The 19,435-nt window shown below is 42.7% G+C and overlaps 1 protein-coding gene across 1 annotated transcript in view; it reads left to right on the top strand.

The window, feature by feature from the left end:
* MFSD14A (major facilitator superfamily domain containing 14A) overlaps positions 1-19,435 on the top strand; it is a 41,281-nt gene that overhangs the window by 17,158 nt on the left and 4,688 nt on the right. Inside the window, 7 exon segments of the mRNA XM_013997351.2 lie at positions 2,449-2,511; positions 3,517-3,644; positions 6,318-6,432; positions 8,928-9,146; positions 9,960-10,073; positions 10,810-10,881; positions 18,464-18,576. Coding sequence (XP_013852805.2) covers positions 2,449-2,511; positions 3,517-3,644; positions 6,318-6,432; positions 8,928-9,146; positions 9,960-10,073; positions 10,810-10,881; positions 18,464-18,576 — 824 coding nt within the window.

The raw sequence follows: 19,435 nt of genomic DNA, 5'->3' as shown, positions 1-19,435 counted from the left end.
TGATTATAAACGGTATCTGCTAGAGAATCGCAGCTCTTAACATTCACTTAAAAAGCGAGAATGAGGAGTTCCATTCGGTGCAGTGGTTAACAAATCCGACTAGAAACCATGAGGTTGTGGGTTCAATCCCTGGCCTTGCTCAGTGGGTTAAGGATCCTGTGTTGCTGTGGCTCTGGCGCAGGCAGGTGGCTACAGCTCTGATTAGACCCCTAACCTGGGAACCTCCATATGCTGCGGGAGCGGCCCAAGAAATGGCAAAAAAGACCAAAAAAAAAAAAAAAAAGAGAATGAGGTTGAATGTATAATTCACTTTGTTGGTATCTTGAATATCGGAAAGCACAGAAATCGTTTTAAAACAGTGAAGAGACCAGGTTGATTGGAATGGAAGAGGGCTTGGCAGAGTGAATTAAATGCAGTAAGATTTAGTCTATTAAAAACCTTCTTACAGGCAGTCATTATGTCCTTCATTCTTTTTAATACTAGACTCAGTATTTGTCCCTAGAGAGAATCGGCCCTTCTTCGCAGTAACTGGAAGAAAAGCAAATTTGAGTTGTTATGAAAGGTTTGGGGTTGCTAATTAAGAAGTTTAAATCTTTTTCTTTAGTAAAAGAACTGGCAAAATGGCAGTAGCCATGGGCTAGTGGCCCATTTTTTTGTAAATTAAGTTTTATTGGAATAGCCTTGCCCGTTTATTTACATATAGTCTGTGGCTGCTTTTATTGAGTTGCCTGCTTGTGACAGAGATTATATGGCCTGCAAAGCTAGAAAAAGCTGAAAATATCTACTACTATCTTGTCCTTTACAGAAAAGGTTTGCAGGCACTTTCTTTGGATAGTGGGTCTTTACTATAAATAGTAAATAATAGGGTTTCTCGATTATTGAGATTTGGGCCTAGACGATTATTTGTTGGGTAGCAGGGGCTGACCTGTGTGTTGCAGGATGCTTAGCAGCACTCCTGACCTCTGCCTTCTATGTGCCAGTATCATCTTTTCTCTCCCCCTCCTTTCCATCCCCTCAAGTTGTGACAGTCAAAAATGTCTCCAGGCGTTGCCGTGTCCTCTGGGGGTCAGAATCACCTTCATTTGAGAATCACAAGATACATATCATAAATACGTGATTTTCCCCCCCCCCATGTTAGTGATTCTTTGATTACTAAACATTTTTAATTTTGTTTTTACGTACAAGTTATTATTATGATTTTTTTTTTCTTTTTAGGGCTGCACCCACGGCATATGGAGCTTTCCCAGGCTAGGGGTCCAATTGGAGCTACAGCTGCCAGCTTACACCACAGCCGCAGCAACTCCAGATCCAAGCCATGTCTGCCACCTACACCAGAGCTCATGGCAATGCCAGATCTTAAATCCAAGGCCAAAGAGCATACTCGCCTCTTCATGGATACTAGTCAGGTTCATTACCACTGAGCCACAACAGGAACTCCAATACAAGTAAATTTTTGTCGTATTTCTAGTTGTTGGCAAAAGAGTGAAGAAAAGGGAGCATTGTAATCCTTCTAAAGATTTTACTTGAGACATGTTCAAAGGGACAGTGAGCATAGTTTTTTTTTTCTCCTCAAGGATTTTCCTCAAGAGGAGATTTCCCCACCTTCCTGTTCCCCACAGTGCCTTCCTCTGTTGTTTTTGTTGAGAGACAGCGTGTACAATGGAAGGAGCATTGGCTCTAAGTCAGGCAAGATCTCAGTTGCCCTGTCTCTCAGGTGGTAATGTTATCTAATTCATAACATTATTAGGATTAAATAAAAGAGTACATATTATATGTAAAGCCCCTGATACATAGGCTGTAAAAATGGAGGTGGCGGCTGCTTATTTTTCAGTTACTTTTTTCCCCCGGTTACTTTTCAACTGATGAGTTCCCAGTGTTTCACTTATTAGCCAGCGGACCAATTGATGCCATGGGGCTTGGGACCAGGTGATGGAAAGGGTAGCGAAACTTGTACATTTTCATGAGTTGGAATTTTTTTTTTCCTTATGGAATCTCTAGATCCACTCTTAGGCAATTAAAATTTCCCCATTTATTCTCCTAGTTTCCTGTCTAAGTCGGTCGGTTACATATGGGAAGCAGGATAGCACAGTGATGAGAGAATGGATTTTGAGGCGTGACTTCATGTGTTCACTTTCAGTTTTGCTGCTTACTGACTAATCTTGGATAAGACGTTTAACCTCTGTGTGTGTCCGTTTCCTATCAGGGCCCTTAGGATGAATTAAAGGAGATAGTGTATGTGAAGTGTCCATCTTAGTACCTTGTGACATAGTAAATGCCATATAAATGTTTGGTATTATTAGCTTTATTTACAGTTTACTCATATGCATGGTGTCACACAAACCTGAAAATTTATATGAAATAAAATTTGATTGTATTATGAAGGGTTATTTTAAGTTTTACTAGGACTGTAATGTAGCATGAGCTTTTTATTTTGTTTTTATTCTCTAGGTATTACATGAAACCTTCCCTAAACATACATTTCTGATGAATGGCCTCATTCAAGGAGTCAAGGTAGGATAATCATATATTCATACATATATGGATGTATGCAAACACATGCACACACTTAGGTGCCTGTAATTCTGCCAGTATTTTACCTTAGGTAATTGAGCAGTCAACTGAGTGTTAATCTTTACAGTTGGAGTATATCTTGAAAGATTACATAATGCTTTTTAAATGAACTGGGTTTTAAGTATGATTTGACTCAGATGTAGCCAACTATGTATAATAATGATAAACCACACCATAACAGACTTCCTTTGTTTTATGGGTTGGTATTTTCACTACAGAGATCTGAGTGCTTTTGTAAACTGGCAACAAGAATATAGATTCAAGAGAAAAGAACTATTTTTAAAAATGCATGAGTGGAAGTCCCATCATGGCACAGTGGAAACGAATCTGACTAGGAACCATGAGGTTGCGGGTTCAATCCCTGGCCTTGCTCAGTGGGTTAAGGATCCTGCATTGCCGTGAGCAGTGGTATGGGTCGCAGATGCGGCTTGGATCTAGTATGGCTGTGGTATAGGGCAGCAGCTGTAGCTCCCATTTGACCTCTAGCCTGGGAACCTCCATATGCCACAAGAGCGGCCTTAAAAACCAAAAAAAAAAAAAAAAGCATGAGTATAAAATATATCAGTATGGTAAAGTCTTGATTAGTCTATATATTCTTTACTCTTGATTCCACTTGTTCAGTAAGTTTTATAAATGGATAATTAGCCTGTGGATATGCCTATGATATTCCTTCTAGAACACTAATATAGAGTTGCTGTGGTTGAGAATTCGTTAGAACATTTCATATTTAATATGGTACCAGAGCCCTGCAGATGATTCTAGACAATCTTGGAAATTTTTAAAATTATATACTGACAAGAAATAAGTTGTTTATCTAAAATTTGGTGATGCACTTATTTATTCAGAAATAAACTTGTTTAAAATTCTCCTATGGTAGTAAAATGATTTATTTTGGCTCATCAGTGTACATCGCATATATATTTTTTTCATTTAACTTTTTTTTAGGGTTTGTTGTCATTCCTCAGTGCCCCACTTATTGGTGCTCTTTCTGATGTTTGGGGCCGAAAATCCTTCTTGCTGCTAACAGTATTTTTCACGTGTGCCCCAATTCCTTTAATGAAGATCAGCCCATGGTACGTGCACATTCGCATTATAGCAACAGCATTGTTCATTGTTTTCTGAATATTGCCTTTATTTTTTTTCACCTTTCCCCCCATTTATCTATGTAGGTTTTAAATTTATTTTTCTAATACATTTATTTTTTGACACAGATAATAAAATAGCCCTTAAAAATATAGTAGCTAAGGCGTTCCCACTGTGGTGCAGTGGGTTAAGAATCTGACTGCAGTGGCTCAGGTCACTGCAGAGGTGCAGATTCGATCCCCAGCCTAGCACAGTGGGGTAGAGGATCCAGCGTAGGTTGCACTTGTGGCTGGATTCAGTCGCTGACCTGGGAACTTCTATATGCTAAGGGTACAGCCATAAAAAAAAAAAAATAGTAGCTAAGTAATAGTTGGTAAAGTTTTTTTGAGCTAGGTGCCATTATAGGAAGCACACAGACTGCTGGCTAATCTGCTTTTGGATTTTACCACCCAAATTTCAAAACAATATTTTAGGGACTGGGTAGGGGTGCTAACTTTTTATTTTAATGTTAGAGGTTAAAAACACTAAGTTTATCATCATTAATTGTATTAATTAGTAGGTTTTGTTATATATCAGTCAAGTCCCAAATCATAGTTTCTTAAAATCAAGGAAACTCATTGCTAATTTCCCTCTTCTTATAAAAGAAGTCCGGAATTGAACGGTCCAGAGCTGGCCTGGCTGTTCCCGGAACCAGACTTTTCCTGTCTTTGTGCTCTGCCGTCCTGCGCTGTCACCTTACTGTCCAGATTGGCTGCTTATGTGAGCTCCAGCTCATGTCACCTTCAAGCAGCAGGGTGGAAGGAGTGGCTAAGAAGAGCACACCGGCTTCCTTTAAGGAAAACAATTCCCACCCAAGCTCTGCTTGCATCTCTTTGGTCAGATTTCAGGCATTTGCTGTGCCTAGTTACAGGAGGCTGGGCTAATGGACACCCTGATTAAAGTCAAGATTCTGGAGTTCCTGTCGTGGCTCGGCAGAAACGAATCTGGCTAGGAACCATGAGGTTGTGGGTTCGATCCCTGGCCTCACTTGGTGGGTTATGGATCCGGCATTGCCATGAGCTGTGGTGTAGGCTGCAGACATAGCTCCAATTTGATGTGGCTGTGGCGCAGGCCGGCAGCTGTAACTCCGATTGGACCCCAAGCCTGGGAACCTCCATATGTCGTGGGTGCGGCCCTAAAAAAAGACAAAAGGAAAAAAAAAAAAAAAACCGAGAAAAGTCAAGATTCTTTTGCTGAGAAGGAGCCCAATTTAGTTGTAGATTTATTCTCTGACTAATGTTCCGCTCCGCTTAAGTACTAATGTTACTTAAATCTGCATCGTAGATGAACTGTTTTCATAGTTTACGTAGAAAGGTCAGAGGTAGGAGTTCCTGTTGTGGCGCATCAGAACCAAATCTGACTAGCATCCATGAGGATGCAAGTTTGATCCCTGCCCTTGCTATGGCTGTGGTGTAGGCCAACAGTTACAGCTCCAATTCCACCCCTAACCTGGAAACTTCCATTTGCTTTGGGTGTGGCCCTAAAAAGCAAAAAGATAAAAGTCAGAGGTACTTATGTGGCAGGGTCTTCCTCCTCTCATAGGTGAGCTACAACTCTAAAGGCCAAACCCTTGAGGAATGCCAATCACCCAAATGAAATTTTACCAAACAAATCTAGAGCATGAACAAGTAATTTACTATGGAAAGCAGCATGTTAGAAAAAATTTGGTAAGCAGTGCAGTCCTGGTGGCATGATATTTTGAAAGTACAATATGATTACACTTGATTTTAAAAATTATACATTGGCATTACAGTAGAAGCTTCTTGTCAGCTAGTTATTTTTGAATTGCGTATAGCAAAATACAGTTTGCTTTTTAAAATAGCTTTTGTTCATTTTATAGTTGTCTGTTGTCTGTTTATGGACACCACCATACAGGTGTCTTCAGTAAGAAGACTGAGTTGTTTATTTTGCCAGCATTTGAAGAGCTGAAGATAACTTATGGAAAAATACCTAATTTCTACATGTAGGCTCAAAATAAAGTATATTTACTAGTTGTTTTTTTTTTTGTTTAGTACTGTGATGGGAAATTGTAATGGATGAATTATAATGGACTCTAGCTTGTTGCTGTTTTTAGTAGAAACAATCACAAGCCACCTAATTTAACAATTGGGTAAAAAATCGAACTAAATTCATTATCTAACTTTAAGTGTTCTTAGTAGCTGAGTTGCTATTGAAGATCCAGTTCTAGGGAGTTCCCGTTGTGGCACAGCAGAAACGAATCTGACTAGGAACCATGAGGTTACAGGTTTGATCCCTGGCCCTGCTCAGTGGGTTAAGGATCCAACGTTGCCTTGTGCTGTGGTGTAGGTCACAGATGCAGCTCAGATCCCGAGTTGCTACGGCTGTGGTGTAGGCCGGCAGCTGTAGCTCCAATTAGACTCCTAGCCTGGAAACTTCCATATGCCGAAGGTGCCGCCCTTAAAAAAAAAAAAAAAAAAAAAAGATCCAGTTCTAGCCTTGTGTTTTCATAGTATCTGTGGCTAATGATTTATGGAAGAATTAATCAGTGAACTGTCCTGCTTAGCTACTGACTGAAATTAGCTATTATGTTCACTTACAGAAATGAAGATTAAGGCAATAGTAGTTGTTCTAAGCATTTCTTATTAATTGTCTTTCAATCCTAGGTGGTACTTTGCTGTTATCTCTGTTTCTGGGGTTTTTGCAGTGACTTTCTCCGTGGTCTTTGCATATGTAGCAGATATAACCCAAGAACATGAAAGAAGTATGGCTTATGGACTGGTATGTATGTTTAATACCTTTGTTTCTGCTGAAAAACATCCCATATTCTCTAATATTACAAGGAGTGTAAGCTTTTGCATTACAAGATTTATTTTTACATAAATACAGTATATTTTTGTCTTTTTAGGTCCACACCCGCGGCATATGGAGATTCCCAGGCCAGGGGTCCAATCGGACCTGTAGCCACTGACCTACGCAACAGCCACAGCAATGCCAGATCGGAGCCAAGTCTGTGACCTACACCAGAGCTCACGGCAATACCGGATCCTTAACCCACAAAGCAAGGACAGGGATCGAACCCACAACCTCATGGTTCCTAGTCAGATTCATTTCTGCTGCGCCACGACAGTAGCTCCCATAAATACATTTTATAAAATCATCCTTTGCAAAATGCTCGTTTCCAGTATAAAGCCATGTAAGTTTTAATATTTTCATTTAGTATTAGTTACACATGTCAAATTTGAAATTACAGTAGAAAATTCTTACCTTATGGAAGTTCTTTTTGTTGTTGTTGTTGTTGTTGTCTTTTTGCCTTTTCTAGGGCTGCTTCCGCGGCATATGGAAGTTCCCAGGCCAGGGGTCTAATCGGAGCTGTAGCCGCCACCTTACACCACAGCCACAGCAACACAGGATCCAAGCCAAGTCTGCAACCTACGCCAGAGCTCACAGCAACGCCAGATCCTTAACCCACTGAGCAAGGCCAGGGGTGGAACCTGCAACCTGTGGTTCCTAGTCGGATTGGTTAACCACTGCGCCACAACAGGAACTCCTGGAGGTTCTTTTTAATAGAATAGTAAAAATAAGAAATGATTTCATATGTCATGAGTTTAAAAATTACTCATATTTAATGGTTAATTTTAAATATAATAGGTTAACATCCAGCTCAGTGATCACCAAACCGTTTCTGTGGCTTTGTGGGTCACGTATAGTCTCCCTCTATTCTTTCTGCCCCCCCCCCTTTTTTTTGACCACGCAACACCACATCCTTAACTTACTGCGTCACAGGGGAACTCTTGCTTTTTTAAAAATAAATTTTTACTTAATAAATTTGACCTAATAGCATTATTTTAAATTTAAGGCACACAAGTGCACACATTACAATTTATATATTGTAGTATGATTGCGGTTGTAGCTATATTTATATTACATAATTATAGTCCAATATTGTCTGTATTCATTTTTCTGTGCATTGGTTCTCTTATTTACCACTTGTTGCAAGTTTGTCTCTGACATTCTTTTGTTTTTGCTTGTGGGTGTGTGTCTGTATCTTTTAACATGAAAGAATCATTTATAGTTAGATTTGGTCCACAGGTGGTGGTTTGCCAAATTCTGAACACTGTTTTGGTAAACCAAATATTTAATGGCAATATAGTCTGTTGTCTCTTAAACCTAGAAATAAAATAAGTTAACAGATCATTATTAGATTGCCAGAAGTAGGACAATGATGAGTTTTAGCAAATATGGGGCAAGCATCTTTTGTCGGATAAGGACTGAACATTGTGTCAGGTGAATCTTATTTTTACGAGAGACCACTGGCAGTTGAATTGCTTATCTTGAGCATTTATTAGTAACAAACTGCAAAAATAAGTACTTCTGTGAAGTTTAAATCCTTCACGCAGAAGTCAAAATTGCGTAGAAACAGGATAAAGCACAGAGTAGGGAGCAGAAGCTCTTGCACCCCCAACGTTAGTTTATGAGTTTCCGCTGAAAGTGCGGTCTTTATCAGATGTCATCTGCTGTCGCATGTGCTGCTAATTTGCAGGCCACTTTGTTCAGCAGGCCGGATTATGTCTGGCTTTAGTAGTTTTTCTCCAGCTCTGACCTCTGCCTTAATCTGCATTTTCACCAGACTTGCGTGGGCTTCCTGAGAATTTTACAGAGATGTGCTCAGTGCCAAGGATGGATGAGCTCATTCTCCCTCACCCTGCCACCTAAAGGTGACCAGGTTCAATTTTGTGCTCCGGCTCACCACTAATACTGATGAAAAGATAAACTGCAGAGTCTTAAAGCTTCATTTCAGCCAGCCTTAAATGTGTATCAAAGTCAGCATTCCTTTGACTGGAGGAGAGAATCCTAGGGGCACCCCCTTCCTTGGAGTCCTGTCTTAGACACCATTCAGAGTGGGCCTGCGGAGGTGCCCCCCAACCCCGGGGCTTATTAGCTGCCCAGCCTTCGAGGTGGGGCCAGTATTTGGACAGTGCTCCAGGCCCCAAACCCTATTGAACTAAAATAGTTTTTGTTTTTAAATCTGTTTTACTTACAAGTTTGTCAGTAGGATTTATTTAAACAGAAGGCTCCAAGGCTTAAAAGAAAGTTTGAAGCCACTCTCTTAGAGGTTATTCCATAGTTTTTAGTTAAGAATCTAACTCTTTCCTGCAGAAGGAGGGAGTCCATAGCCCAGGGAGGAGGAGACAAGGCAGGCGAAGCAGGACTGGTGGAGGTCAGGGAGCCCAGGTGTCCTGACTCTGCTCTCTGTTGACCTTGATGTGTTGCAGGTTTCAGCGACATTTGCCGCAAGTTTGGTAACCAGCCCTGCAATTGGCGCTTATCTCGGGCGAGTGTATGGGGACAGCTTGGTGGTGGTCCTGGCCACTGCGATAGCTTTGCTAGATATTTGTTTTATCCTCGTCGCTGTGCCAGAGTCATTGCCTGAGAAGATGCGGCCCGCATCGTGGGGCGCTCCCATTTCCTGGGAACAGGCTGACCCCTTTGCGGTGAGTGTATGCTTTTTCCTTCTCTTTGGCAAAAAAAGTGAATGTGTGAGTCAAAGCAACATTAATGTTTTGTTTTGGATATTCCTCTGGGGAAAACACTGTGATAGATTTTTGTCTTTTTTTTTTTTTTTTGCCTTTTCTAGGGCCGCACCCGAGGCATATGGAGGTTCCTAGGCTAGGGGTCTAATTGGAGCTGTAGTCACTGGTCTACACCACAGCCACGGCAACGTGGGATCCGAGCCGTGTCTGTGACCTGCACCACAGCTCATAGCAATGCGGGATCCTTAACCCACTGAGCAAGGCCAAAGGGTCGAACCTGAAACCTCATGGTTCCTAGTCGGATTCGTTAACCACTGAGCCACAACAGGAACACCCTGTGATAGATTTTTAAAAACATTTTGAGGAGTTCCCATCATGGCGTAGTGGAAACAAATCCGACTAGGAACCACGAGGTTGCAGGTTCATTCCCGGTCCTCGCTCAGTGGGTTAAGGAACCGGCACTGCCATGAGCTGTGGTGCAGGTCACAGGCATGGCTTGGATCCTGCGTTGCTGTGGCTGTGGTGCAGGCCGGCAGCTGTAGCTCCAATTAGACCCCTAGCCTGGGAACCTCCATATGCCATGGGTGTGGCCCTAAAAAAAATAAATAAAAACATTTTGAAATACTTTTCAGAGCAGTTTTGGGGAGGGTGAAGTAAACTAGAAAAAAAGCCAGCCAGGTGTTTTTATGTACTCTGCCAGAAAATATCTCTGCGTGTTCTTAATAGTTCAGTGTTTGCTTATAAAGTCTTATAGTGGTCTTTTTCTTGTTCTAGTCCTTAAAAAAAGTGGGCCAGGACTCCATAGTGCTGCTGATCTGCATTACGGTGTTTCTTTCCTACCTACCGGAGGCAGGCCAATATTCCAGCTTTTTTTTATACCTCAGACAGGTAAAATTATATTCTGCCAAGGTGGATTTTCTTTCATTGTTCAGTGCCACAATAAAAAAAATTAATCTTGAGAGAGCTATTAGAGCAGAGCCTTTTAAAAATGACTGTCACCTTTTAAATAATCGCTCACTAGAATGAACTTGCTGTTTAGTGTGGCTGACGTTCCTCGTGCATTTCTATCAAGAGTTTGGGCTTCGGCAAAAAGAGATGGTTTCCCTGTCAATGTATGTGTCAGTGTATGTGGTTACGAGTTTATGTGTTGCTTACGGAGGCGGTGGGATGCTTTAATCCATTCTCCAGCGCCTGTGAGTTAGAGCTATATTAGCAAAGCAGCTAGCCAGAAGGGAAGCATTGGGTTTTTTCTCCTTGACGCTCACCTCACGAGGCAGAGATTAAGACTTTTATCAGTCCCTGTAAAAAGCACAAAAATGGTGCAGTATTTATTTGTAAAATGGATTTTGAGTGCTTGATAGCTGTCTCCAGTTTAGGAAATCTAAATTAAGGGATTTAGATATACTTAGTCTAAATTAAGTAGCTATTATTTTCAGTACTTATTATTACAATTTTGGTTCTCAGGGAGAGCCAAATTCTTCCTCTGAGTAGCTCTTTGGTTATAAATGAATTGCCCATTTTCTTTTTGTGGTCCATTTAATGTTAATATACAAGTAGTTGCATTACTATGGTATCTGTTGTTCTTTTGTACTTATTAATGTTACTTTTTCTGGAAACTTTGTAGATAATGAAATTTTCACCAGAAAGCGTTGCAGCATTTATCGCGGTCCTGGGCATTCTCTCCATTATTGCACAGGTGAGTTTCTTTTGAGTTCAAGGGAGAGATGGTTGTAGGTTCAGAAGCACGATTCTGTTGGTGGTGGTGGTGGTCAGATTTTGGGGGCTGACATGTAGTCATCAATATACAGGGTGTAAACCGGAAAGGCACTTTGTTGATTTATTCATTCAGTGAATATTTATTGAATACCTGTTGTGTGTCTGGCACTTGTGATTTAGCAGTGAACTTAACTAAATCCCTGCTCTTATAGCATTTTCATTCTTGTGAGATCAGAGAATTGATAAGCTTACCATGTAAACATATCAGGTATAATGAAAGCTATAGAAAACAGGGATACGCAGGATGTAGAGCATGGCTGGGGGCAGGGTGTTATCTGGGAGAGTTGGGAGTCTCTGCTGATACAGGTGACGTTTGAGCAGGGACCCAAAGGAGTAAGAAACAACCCATCGGAATGTCTGGAGGAAAAGGGTTCTAAGCAGCCAGGAGAAAAGTGTGACATTGAAAGGCTGTGTACCTGACATGTGTAAGAAACAGCCAGGGGACAGTGTGGTTCTGGCGGCGTGAGCAAGAGATCGAGTGTCAGGAAGTGAATTCAGAGAGGTGGAGAGGGACCAGATCGGGTGGGGCCTTCCAGGTCGTCAGAGGACTTGACAAAAAGATGGGAAGCCATTGGAGGGCTTTGAGCAGAGGAATGACGTGAAAGCATTTTTATCTTGGAAACCCAGTTGGTAGCCAGTGGTTGTTTGATGAATTAATCAACATAAGAATTTGGATTTTCTTTTTTCTTTTTTTTTTTTTTGCTTTTTTAGCGCCGCACCTTTGGCGTATGGAGGTTCCCAGGCTGGCCTATAGCACAGCCACCGCGGCTCAGGATCCGAGCCACATCTAAGGCATACACCACAACTCGCAGCAGCGCCAGACCCTTAACCCACTAAGCAAGGCCAGGGATCAAACCCACAACCTCGTGGTTCCCAGTCGGATTTGTTTCCACTGCGCCACGATGGGAACCCTTAAGAATTTGGCTGGCCTTACGCTGGACTTCATCCTGGCCGCCAGACCATCTCTACTCCGCAGTCAAGTGCCAGTCTTCTCCCAGATGAGAATTTTCTCGCTCACACTCTTTGTCCTTGCTGGGAAAAAGCCTGCCCATTTCTTCCTCTTTGGCCTTGCTTTTTCCAGACTCCCCAAGTGACCTACTCTGACAGGCTTTCCCACCTTAGATCCTGCCTCCTGGATGGCAGCTTGCTTTGGTTTGTTCTGCTCTTGAGATGGAAGGTAAAGTCCTTGTAATTGTACTCTTGTATGTTTCTTCTGCAGATCTCATCATTTATGAGTGTCTGGTAGATTTAGTGATAAACTTCCTATTTAAATTTAAATTCTGTAATATACGTCCCCCATGGCCTCACACGTGCATACATGTGGCACTGAGTGTGCGTGCTGTTTTTAACCTCAGTTTATCCTGAAAACCCTTGATCTGGAAAAAACATTGCATTTAAATATTCATTCCTGGCTATCCGAAATGTGCTCTTTAGCTTTGGGGGAAAATGTATTGTTGCCTATATGTAAAAATAGCTTTTAAAAAAACCACCTTTCTTTTTTTTTTTTTTTTTATTTTATTTTCCCACTGTACAGCAAGGGGGTCAGGTTATCCTTACATGTATACATTACAATTACAGTTTTTCCCCCACCATTTCCTCTGTTGCATCATGAGTATCTAGACATAGTTCTCAATGCTATTCAGCGGGATCTCCTTGTAAATCTATTCTAAGTTGTGTCTGATAAGCCCAAGCTCCCGATCCCTCCCACTCCCTCCCCCTCCCATCAGGCAGCCACAAGTCTCTTCTCCAAGTCCATGATTTTCTCTTCTGAGGAGATGTTCATTTGTGCTGGATATTAGATTCCAGTTATAAGTGATGTCATATGGTATTTGTCTTTGTCTTTCTGGCTCATTTCACTCAGGATGAGATTCTCTAGTTCCATCCATGTTGCTGCAAATGGCATTATGTCATCCTTTTTTATGGCTGAGTAGTATTCCATTGTGTATATATACCACATCTTCCGAATCCAATCATCTGTCGATGGACATTTGGGTTGTTTCCATGTCCTGGCTATTGTGAATAGTGCTGCAATGAACATGCGGTTGCATGTGTCTCTTTTAAGTAGAGCTTTGTCCGGATAGATGCCCAAGAGTGGGATTGCAGGGTCATATGGAAGTTCTATGTATAGATTTCTAAGGTATCTCCAAACTGTTCTCCATAGTGGCTGTACCAGTTTACATTCCCACCAGCAGTGCGGGAGGGTTCCCTTTTCTCCACAGCCCCTCCAGCACTTGTTATTTGTAGATTTATTAATGATGGCCATTCTGACTGGTGTGAGGTGGTATCTCATGGTAGTTTTGATTTGCATTTCTCTTATAATCAGCGATGTTGAGCATTTTTTCATGTGTTTGCTGGCCATCTGTGTATCTTCTTTGGAGAACAGTCTATTCAGGTCTTTTGCCCATTTTTCCATTGATTGATTGGTTTTAAAAAAACCACCTTTCTAAACACAACGGAAAGTGTACAAATAGAACAGAACCTGATGAATTATCAAATGTTAAACTGACGTTGAATCTCGAGATAAATCCAACCTGGCCATTATGTCTTAGCATTTTCATATATTGCGGAGATTAGATTTGCTGCTATTTTATTTGAGTTGTATGTTAACAAAGAGAACGGGTTGTCATTTACTATAATGACATTTAAGAGATTAATAGCTGTAAGGTCTTAATTCTGTTTCATACCCGACTGACAGTGGAAGCTGAAGGTGGGCACTGTCTCAGCTTGGGCAGGCACACGGTGGACCTCTTGAGTGGTGTCGCAGGTGCTTTAGAAGAAATTGGTCCCCTGTTCAGTAGATGGCCTCAGGCACAAAGGCTACAAGATCAAGGACGCGGCCTCAGAACCCGGGTGGGGGGTGGGGGTGAAGCCAGGAGGGGCGGGGCTGGGCTCCTTCCTCCTCAAGAGCCGTGAGCTTCGTTCGGGAGGAATGAGCCACCACCCAGCAGTGATGACAGAGCGGATGCGGCCCTCGGAAACATGTCCACAGGGACTTGTTCTTTAAATGACCATTCTCCTTTGGGACCTACATAGAAACACAGTTTTGGAGATGAAAAACACATTTCTAAAAGTGAGAAAATGAGCTGAGTTTCAGAAACAAGTAAATAGGAGCATGTAGCCTGCATGTCAACACTGATCATTACAGTCGATGTCATTATATGAATTAAAATCGTGAGTAGGCCTCACAGCCCTACAGGTAGGAGCTTTAGCGTGCACTCTGATCAGTCAGAGACGCGCCGAGCATGGCTGCTCCCTGTTGACTTCTCAAGCCGGCGAGAGGACGGCCTCTGACTCTCCCCTCCAGCACAGAGCTGCTCCTAGCACCGCATTGATGCTCTTTGAGTCTCCTGCTGGCCCTCGAGCCTTTGTTCCTGCTGCCTTACCGCCGCCCCTTCCACCCCCTCACAGTCCCTCCTCTGAGGTGTCGTGTGACCTTGGATGTGCCCTTGTGATTATTTTCGCCCCAGGAGACTGGGAGCCCAGCAGAGCTCTGAGAAGATCGCGAGGTCAGGATTGTATTTGTCTTGGTCACTAGCACCCTGCGCTGTGCTTGCAGCTCAGAAGGTCATTGGTTTTTTCCACAGTGATTTCAAAACTTTAAAAAGTAATAGTGGAATTCCCATCATGACTCAGCAATAAAAATCCAGCTGGGATCCATAGGATGCAGGTTCGATCCCTGGCCTCGCTCCATGGGTTGAGGATTCAGCGTTGCCGTGAGCTGGGGTGTAGGTCGCAGACGTGGCCCAGATGTGGCGTTGCTGTGGCTGTGGTGTAGGCCGGCAGCTGCAGCTTCGATTCGACCCCTAGCCTGGCAACCTCCATATGTCATGGGTGCGGCCCTAGAAAAACAAAAAGTGGTGGTAGTAAGCATGTAAAAATTGGGAGACGTTATATGAAAATATGGACCTGTAGCTTCTCCCCCAGAGTCGGGGTCTCATGACATGAACCCGACCTTCAGTGGAGGCCACATAGCTGCTGTCTGTCCCCGCTGGACCTTTACTCTGGGGTTGGCCTCAGGCCGTTCCTCCCTTGACATCAGTAGACGTGAGTTCACAGCATTGGGCTCCATCACTGTTTCCATGACAGCATGGATGTTGTTAGGTCTACACATTTCCTCGTTGCTGTCTTCCAGTCCTCTGTCCTGGTGACTCCCACATTTATACCCCGCCAGTCCCTGAGCCCCTGTTGGACACACGGGCTGGGCCTCTCTAACTGATAGGGTCCTGACTGCAGGCTGGATTCCTTCCACCCCGTGCGGCTGCTCTCGTTCTGTTGCATCACCATTCTCCTGGTTGGTGGGGCCAGAGACCTTGGCGCCCTCCGTTCTTGGTTCCTTCCTTTCTTCGAAGCTCACATTCCAGCCTGTCGTCAGCTGCTGTCCGCTTTGCTCTCTCCAGAACATACGCTGACGCACAGCGTCACCCTCTCCCCTCCTAGGAGCCTGGTCTAAGCATGACACTAGCCTCCATCTGGTCTGTTTCCATACTTGTCTCCCTGCAGCTTGTCCACCACTTGGCAGAGCAATTTTCCTAGAGTGGAAATTGTATTATAGTGAATATTCACTTTCCGTCACAACCAGAATAACACTGGGGCTCTAGACATGGTCTCATGTTCCTCCGTTCCCCGTGGTGTGGAATGCCCGCCAGTCCAGGGCCTTTGCACTTGCTGTCCCCTGCACTTGGAGTGTCTTCCCCCGAGCCGCTCACGTAACCGCCTCCTCCTCCCCATGCAGCCCTCACCTCAGATGTCGCCTCAGAAAGGCCTTCCCTGCACGTTCTGGTTCGAGTAGCACCTCTGTCACACTAGCCCGTCTTCTTTTCTTCGTCGTAGCTACAACCTAGACTTAACTTGTTGGATAAGTATGCTTCTGACCTTTGCCTTCTACTAAGAGATGATCTATTTGCTGACCGTACTTTGTGACCTGTTCACTGTCACTGGGTCAGTGCCCTCAGACCTAGAATAGCCACTGAAAAATAGTTAGGGGAGTTCTGTTGTGGCTCAGTGAGTTAAGAACCTAACTGGTGGAGTTCCCGTCATGGCTCAGTGGTTAACAAATCTGACTAGGAACCATGAGGTTGCAGGTTTGATCCCTGGCCTTGCTCCGTGGGTTAGGCATCCAGTGTTGCTGTGAGCTGTGGTGTACGTTGCAGACACAGCTCGGATCCCTTGTTGCTATGGCTGTGGTGTAGGCTGGCAGCTACGGCTCCGATTTGACCCCTAGCCTGGGAACCTCCATGTGCCGTGGAAGTGGCCCAAGAAATGGCAAAAAGACAAAAAAAAAAAAAAAAAAAAGAACCCAACTAGTATCCAGGAGGACACAGGTTCCATCCCCGGCCTCAATCAGTGGGTTAAGGATCTGGGTTAAGGTTTCCGTGAGCTGTGGTGTAGGTTGCAGACGTGACTCAGATCCCACATGGCTGTGGCGCAGGCCAGCAGCTGCAGCTCCGATTCAACCCCTAGCCTGGGAACCTCCATATGCTTCAGGTGCAGCACTAAAAGACAAAAAGGAAAAAAGAGGAAGGAAGGAAGCAAGAAACTGGGCAAATACTTGTTGACTGAGTGATCAGAGTTGATGCCAGTTAACTGTGAATTAGCTGTGTCATCTTGCTTAAGTCACAAGTCATTTTAACCTTTGGGACTTGGTTCTTTCATCTTTAAAATGAGACTTATACTGAATTAAGGGATACTGGTTTTTCCCCCTGTCTAGCACACTATATATCCCATGTATGGAATGTGTTCCATTATTATTAATATTGTGACATTTTAAATTACACATGCTTTCCAAAAGTACTTAGTAAGAACTTACACTGGGTGCTGGGGATACAAAAATAAATGAGAAAAAAGTTCCTGCCTTAGGGAGAAAATCAGTGTCCTGGGTAGAATATCATATACACGGGGAGTTTTTCTCTGCTAACTGCTTACTCCGGCTGAGTCCCCTTTTTGTGGCTAAATCTTGTTCTTATCTAATTCAAGGAAGAATCTTAAGAAAGCTATGAGTGTTGTAAAGAATCTTTTTTTTTTTAAGAATAATTTGCTTCCCACTGGTTTAATTGTGATTAAATCTGATTCAACTCTTACATGGTTGTCTCAACTTAAAGAATTTTAAACTCATACTGAGTAATTTTGAGTTTAGAGTATCAGCCAGTTCATCAAATACTGATTTCCTGAATTATTTTCACTTCTTCTTTGGACTTAACCAGCTTAAGGGGTGTATTTAATAGTAATGTCCCCAAATTATTGTTGGATTTTTATTAGCTTTGAAAGAAAAGGAGTTCTCTAGTGGCACAGCAATTTAAGGACCTAACTGTCACCGATATGGTGCAAGTCACAGCAGTGGCATGGGTTCAGTCTGTGGCCCAGGAACTTCTGGATGCTGAAGGTGTCACCAAAAAAAAAAAGGGAAAAAAAAGGAAAACCAAGAAAACCCAGTTCATAATATTTTTTGTTTTTTATGGCCCCATCCATGCTGTATGGAAGTTCCTCAGGCCAAGAATTGAATCTAAGCTACAGCTGCAGCAACGCCAGATCTTTAACCCACTGCACCAGGCCGGGGATCAAACCTGCACCTCCACAGCAACACAAGCCACCCAAGCAGTTGGATTCTTAACCCACTGTGCTACAGCGGGAACTCCCATAATACTGTTTCTGAAATGCTTAACTATGCCAGGCACAATGAACGCTCAGTGTATCATTTCATCTATCTCACATGATGAAGTTTTGAAATAAATATGATTTTGCAAGAGACCAAACTGAGTGAAGTGACATGCCCAGGGTCACATGGTTAGAGCCAAGATGGTGATTGAGGCTGTTTTTCCAAGGCCGTGTTCTTATTTATTATTGTAATATAATACCACTTTCAGGTCATACTTGTTAAACTGATGTCCTGTTCATAAAAGCATCGTGGTTTTAGCAGTAGGCTAATTTAGGTGAAGGATATATGAGTAGTTATACTATTTTCAGTCAGGACAAAAAGCATTTTGGATCAGTTTGGACCTAAAAACTATTATGTAACAGGGCTATCCATAGGTTAGAACTTTTGACTCTACTGTTTGCAATTTCTTTCTTTCTTTTTGGCTGCATCCACAGCATGCACAAGTTCTCAGTCCAGAGACTGAACCCATGTCACAGCTGTAACCAGAGCCAAAGTAATGATAACTCTGGGATCCTTAACCCACTGAGCCACAGGGGAACTCCAACAATTTCTGATTTTAAGTAGTCCTCAGTAGAAATGTATTGAACACAAAGTTCACCTTTCTATTTTCAGTTTTCTGACTTTTTCCCTGAATCTGGATCTGTAGCAACAGAGGAAACCTTTCTTCTGCTTATATGACTTGGAGTAATGGTTTCAGATATTTTCAGGACAATTGTTGCTGAAAAGTCCAAATGTAAAAAACTGATAATAGTACTTTTATATTATAGATCAAAAGAAGCCACTAAGTATTTTGTCTTTTTTCAGTATTAAAAAGTTTATTCTAACCTTTTTGGTTTTTCTTATTTTCCAGACCATAGTCTTAAGTTTACTTATGAGGTCAATTGGAAATAAGAACACCATTTTACTGGGTCTGGGATTTCAAATATTACAGCTGGCATGGTATGGATTTGGTTCAGAACCTTGGTAGGTATAAATATTTTAATTTTCTTAATTTTGATATTTGTCTTTTCTTTTTTTCAGCTTTATTGAGGTGTAATTGACAACATTTTCATAGTTCCTAATTTTTGCTTTTCAGCTAAGGCTTATACTTTTAACTTCTCTTAGTATGCTTTTTTTCCCCCTCTCTCAAAATGTATATGGCAGATTTCTCACTTGTGTATTTGCATATTCTACAGTGGCTTGAGGATAGCAAAGTGACATTTTTCTTTGTTTGGCCACCCTGTGGCACATGGAGTTCCCAGGCCAGGGAACTTGGATCAAATCCGAGTCACAGTTGCGACCTCCACTGCACCTACGGCAACACCGGATCCTTAAGTTATTAACCCAGTGTACCCAGCTGGGGTGGAACCTGTGTCCCAGTGCTCCAGAGACACCGCAGATCCCATCATTCCACAGCGGGAACGCTAGCATTTTATATCTAAGGGACAGCTGGGGTTTTTGAATGAGATAATTGAGTTTCTGAATCTCTAATGAGCATTTAATCCAGCTCGGTCTGTCAGGAAAATCATGGAATCCCGAGGCATCAAGGTTAGGGAAAAAAAGTTGAGTAACACCTGTGAGCATTACTGAGGGCAAACCAGAACTGGGCAAAGTCCAGTTGTTTTGGTCCCAGCTTCATGCTGGGAGGACTCTTTGCTCTTCTTGCCCGTGTGGTTTCCTGCAGGGAGGTGACAGGGACGGTGCTGCGAGTGTCAGGCTGCCCATGCACACCTCCTTGTGCTCAGGTCTTAGGGGACCCAACACCAGTTTGCAGGAGTGTTTCACTCAGCTGAATACATCATCTCTGCACCAAGAGTGGGTTTTAGTGGATGTTTAGTTTTCA

This window comes from Sus scrofa, chromosome 4 (assembly GCF_000003025.6).
Source record: "Sus scrofa isolate TJ Tabasco breed Duroc chromosome 4, Sscrofa11.1, whole genome shotgun sequence".
In the NCBI taxonomy this organism is placed as follows: domain Eukaryota; kingdom Metazoa; phylum Chordata; class Mammalia; order Artiodactyla; family Suidae; genus Sus; species Sus scrofa.
This window is presented reverse-complemented; position numbering and strand designations above follow the sequence as displayed.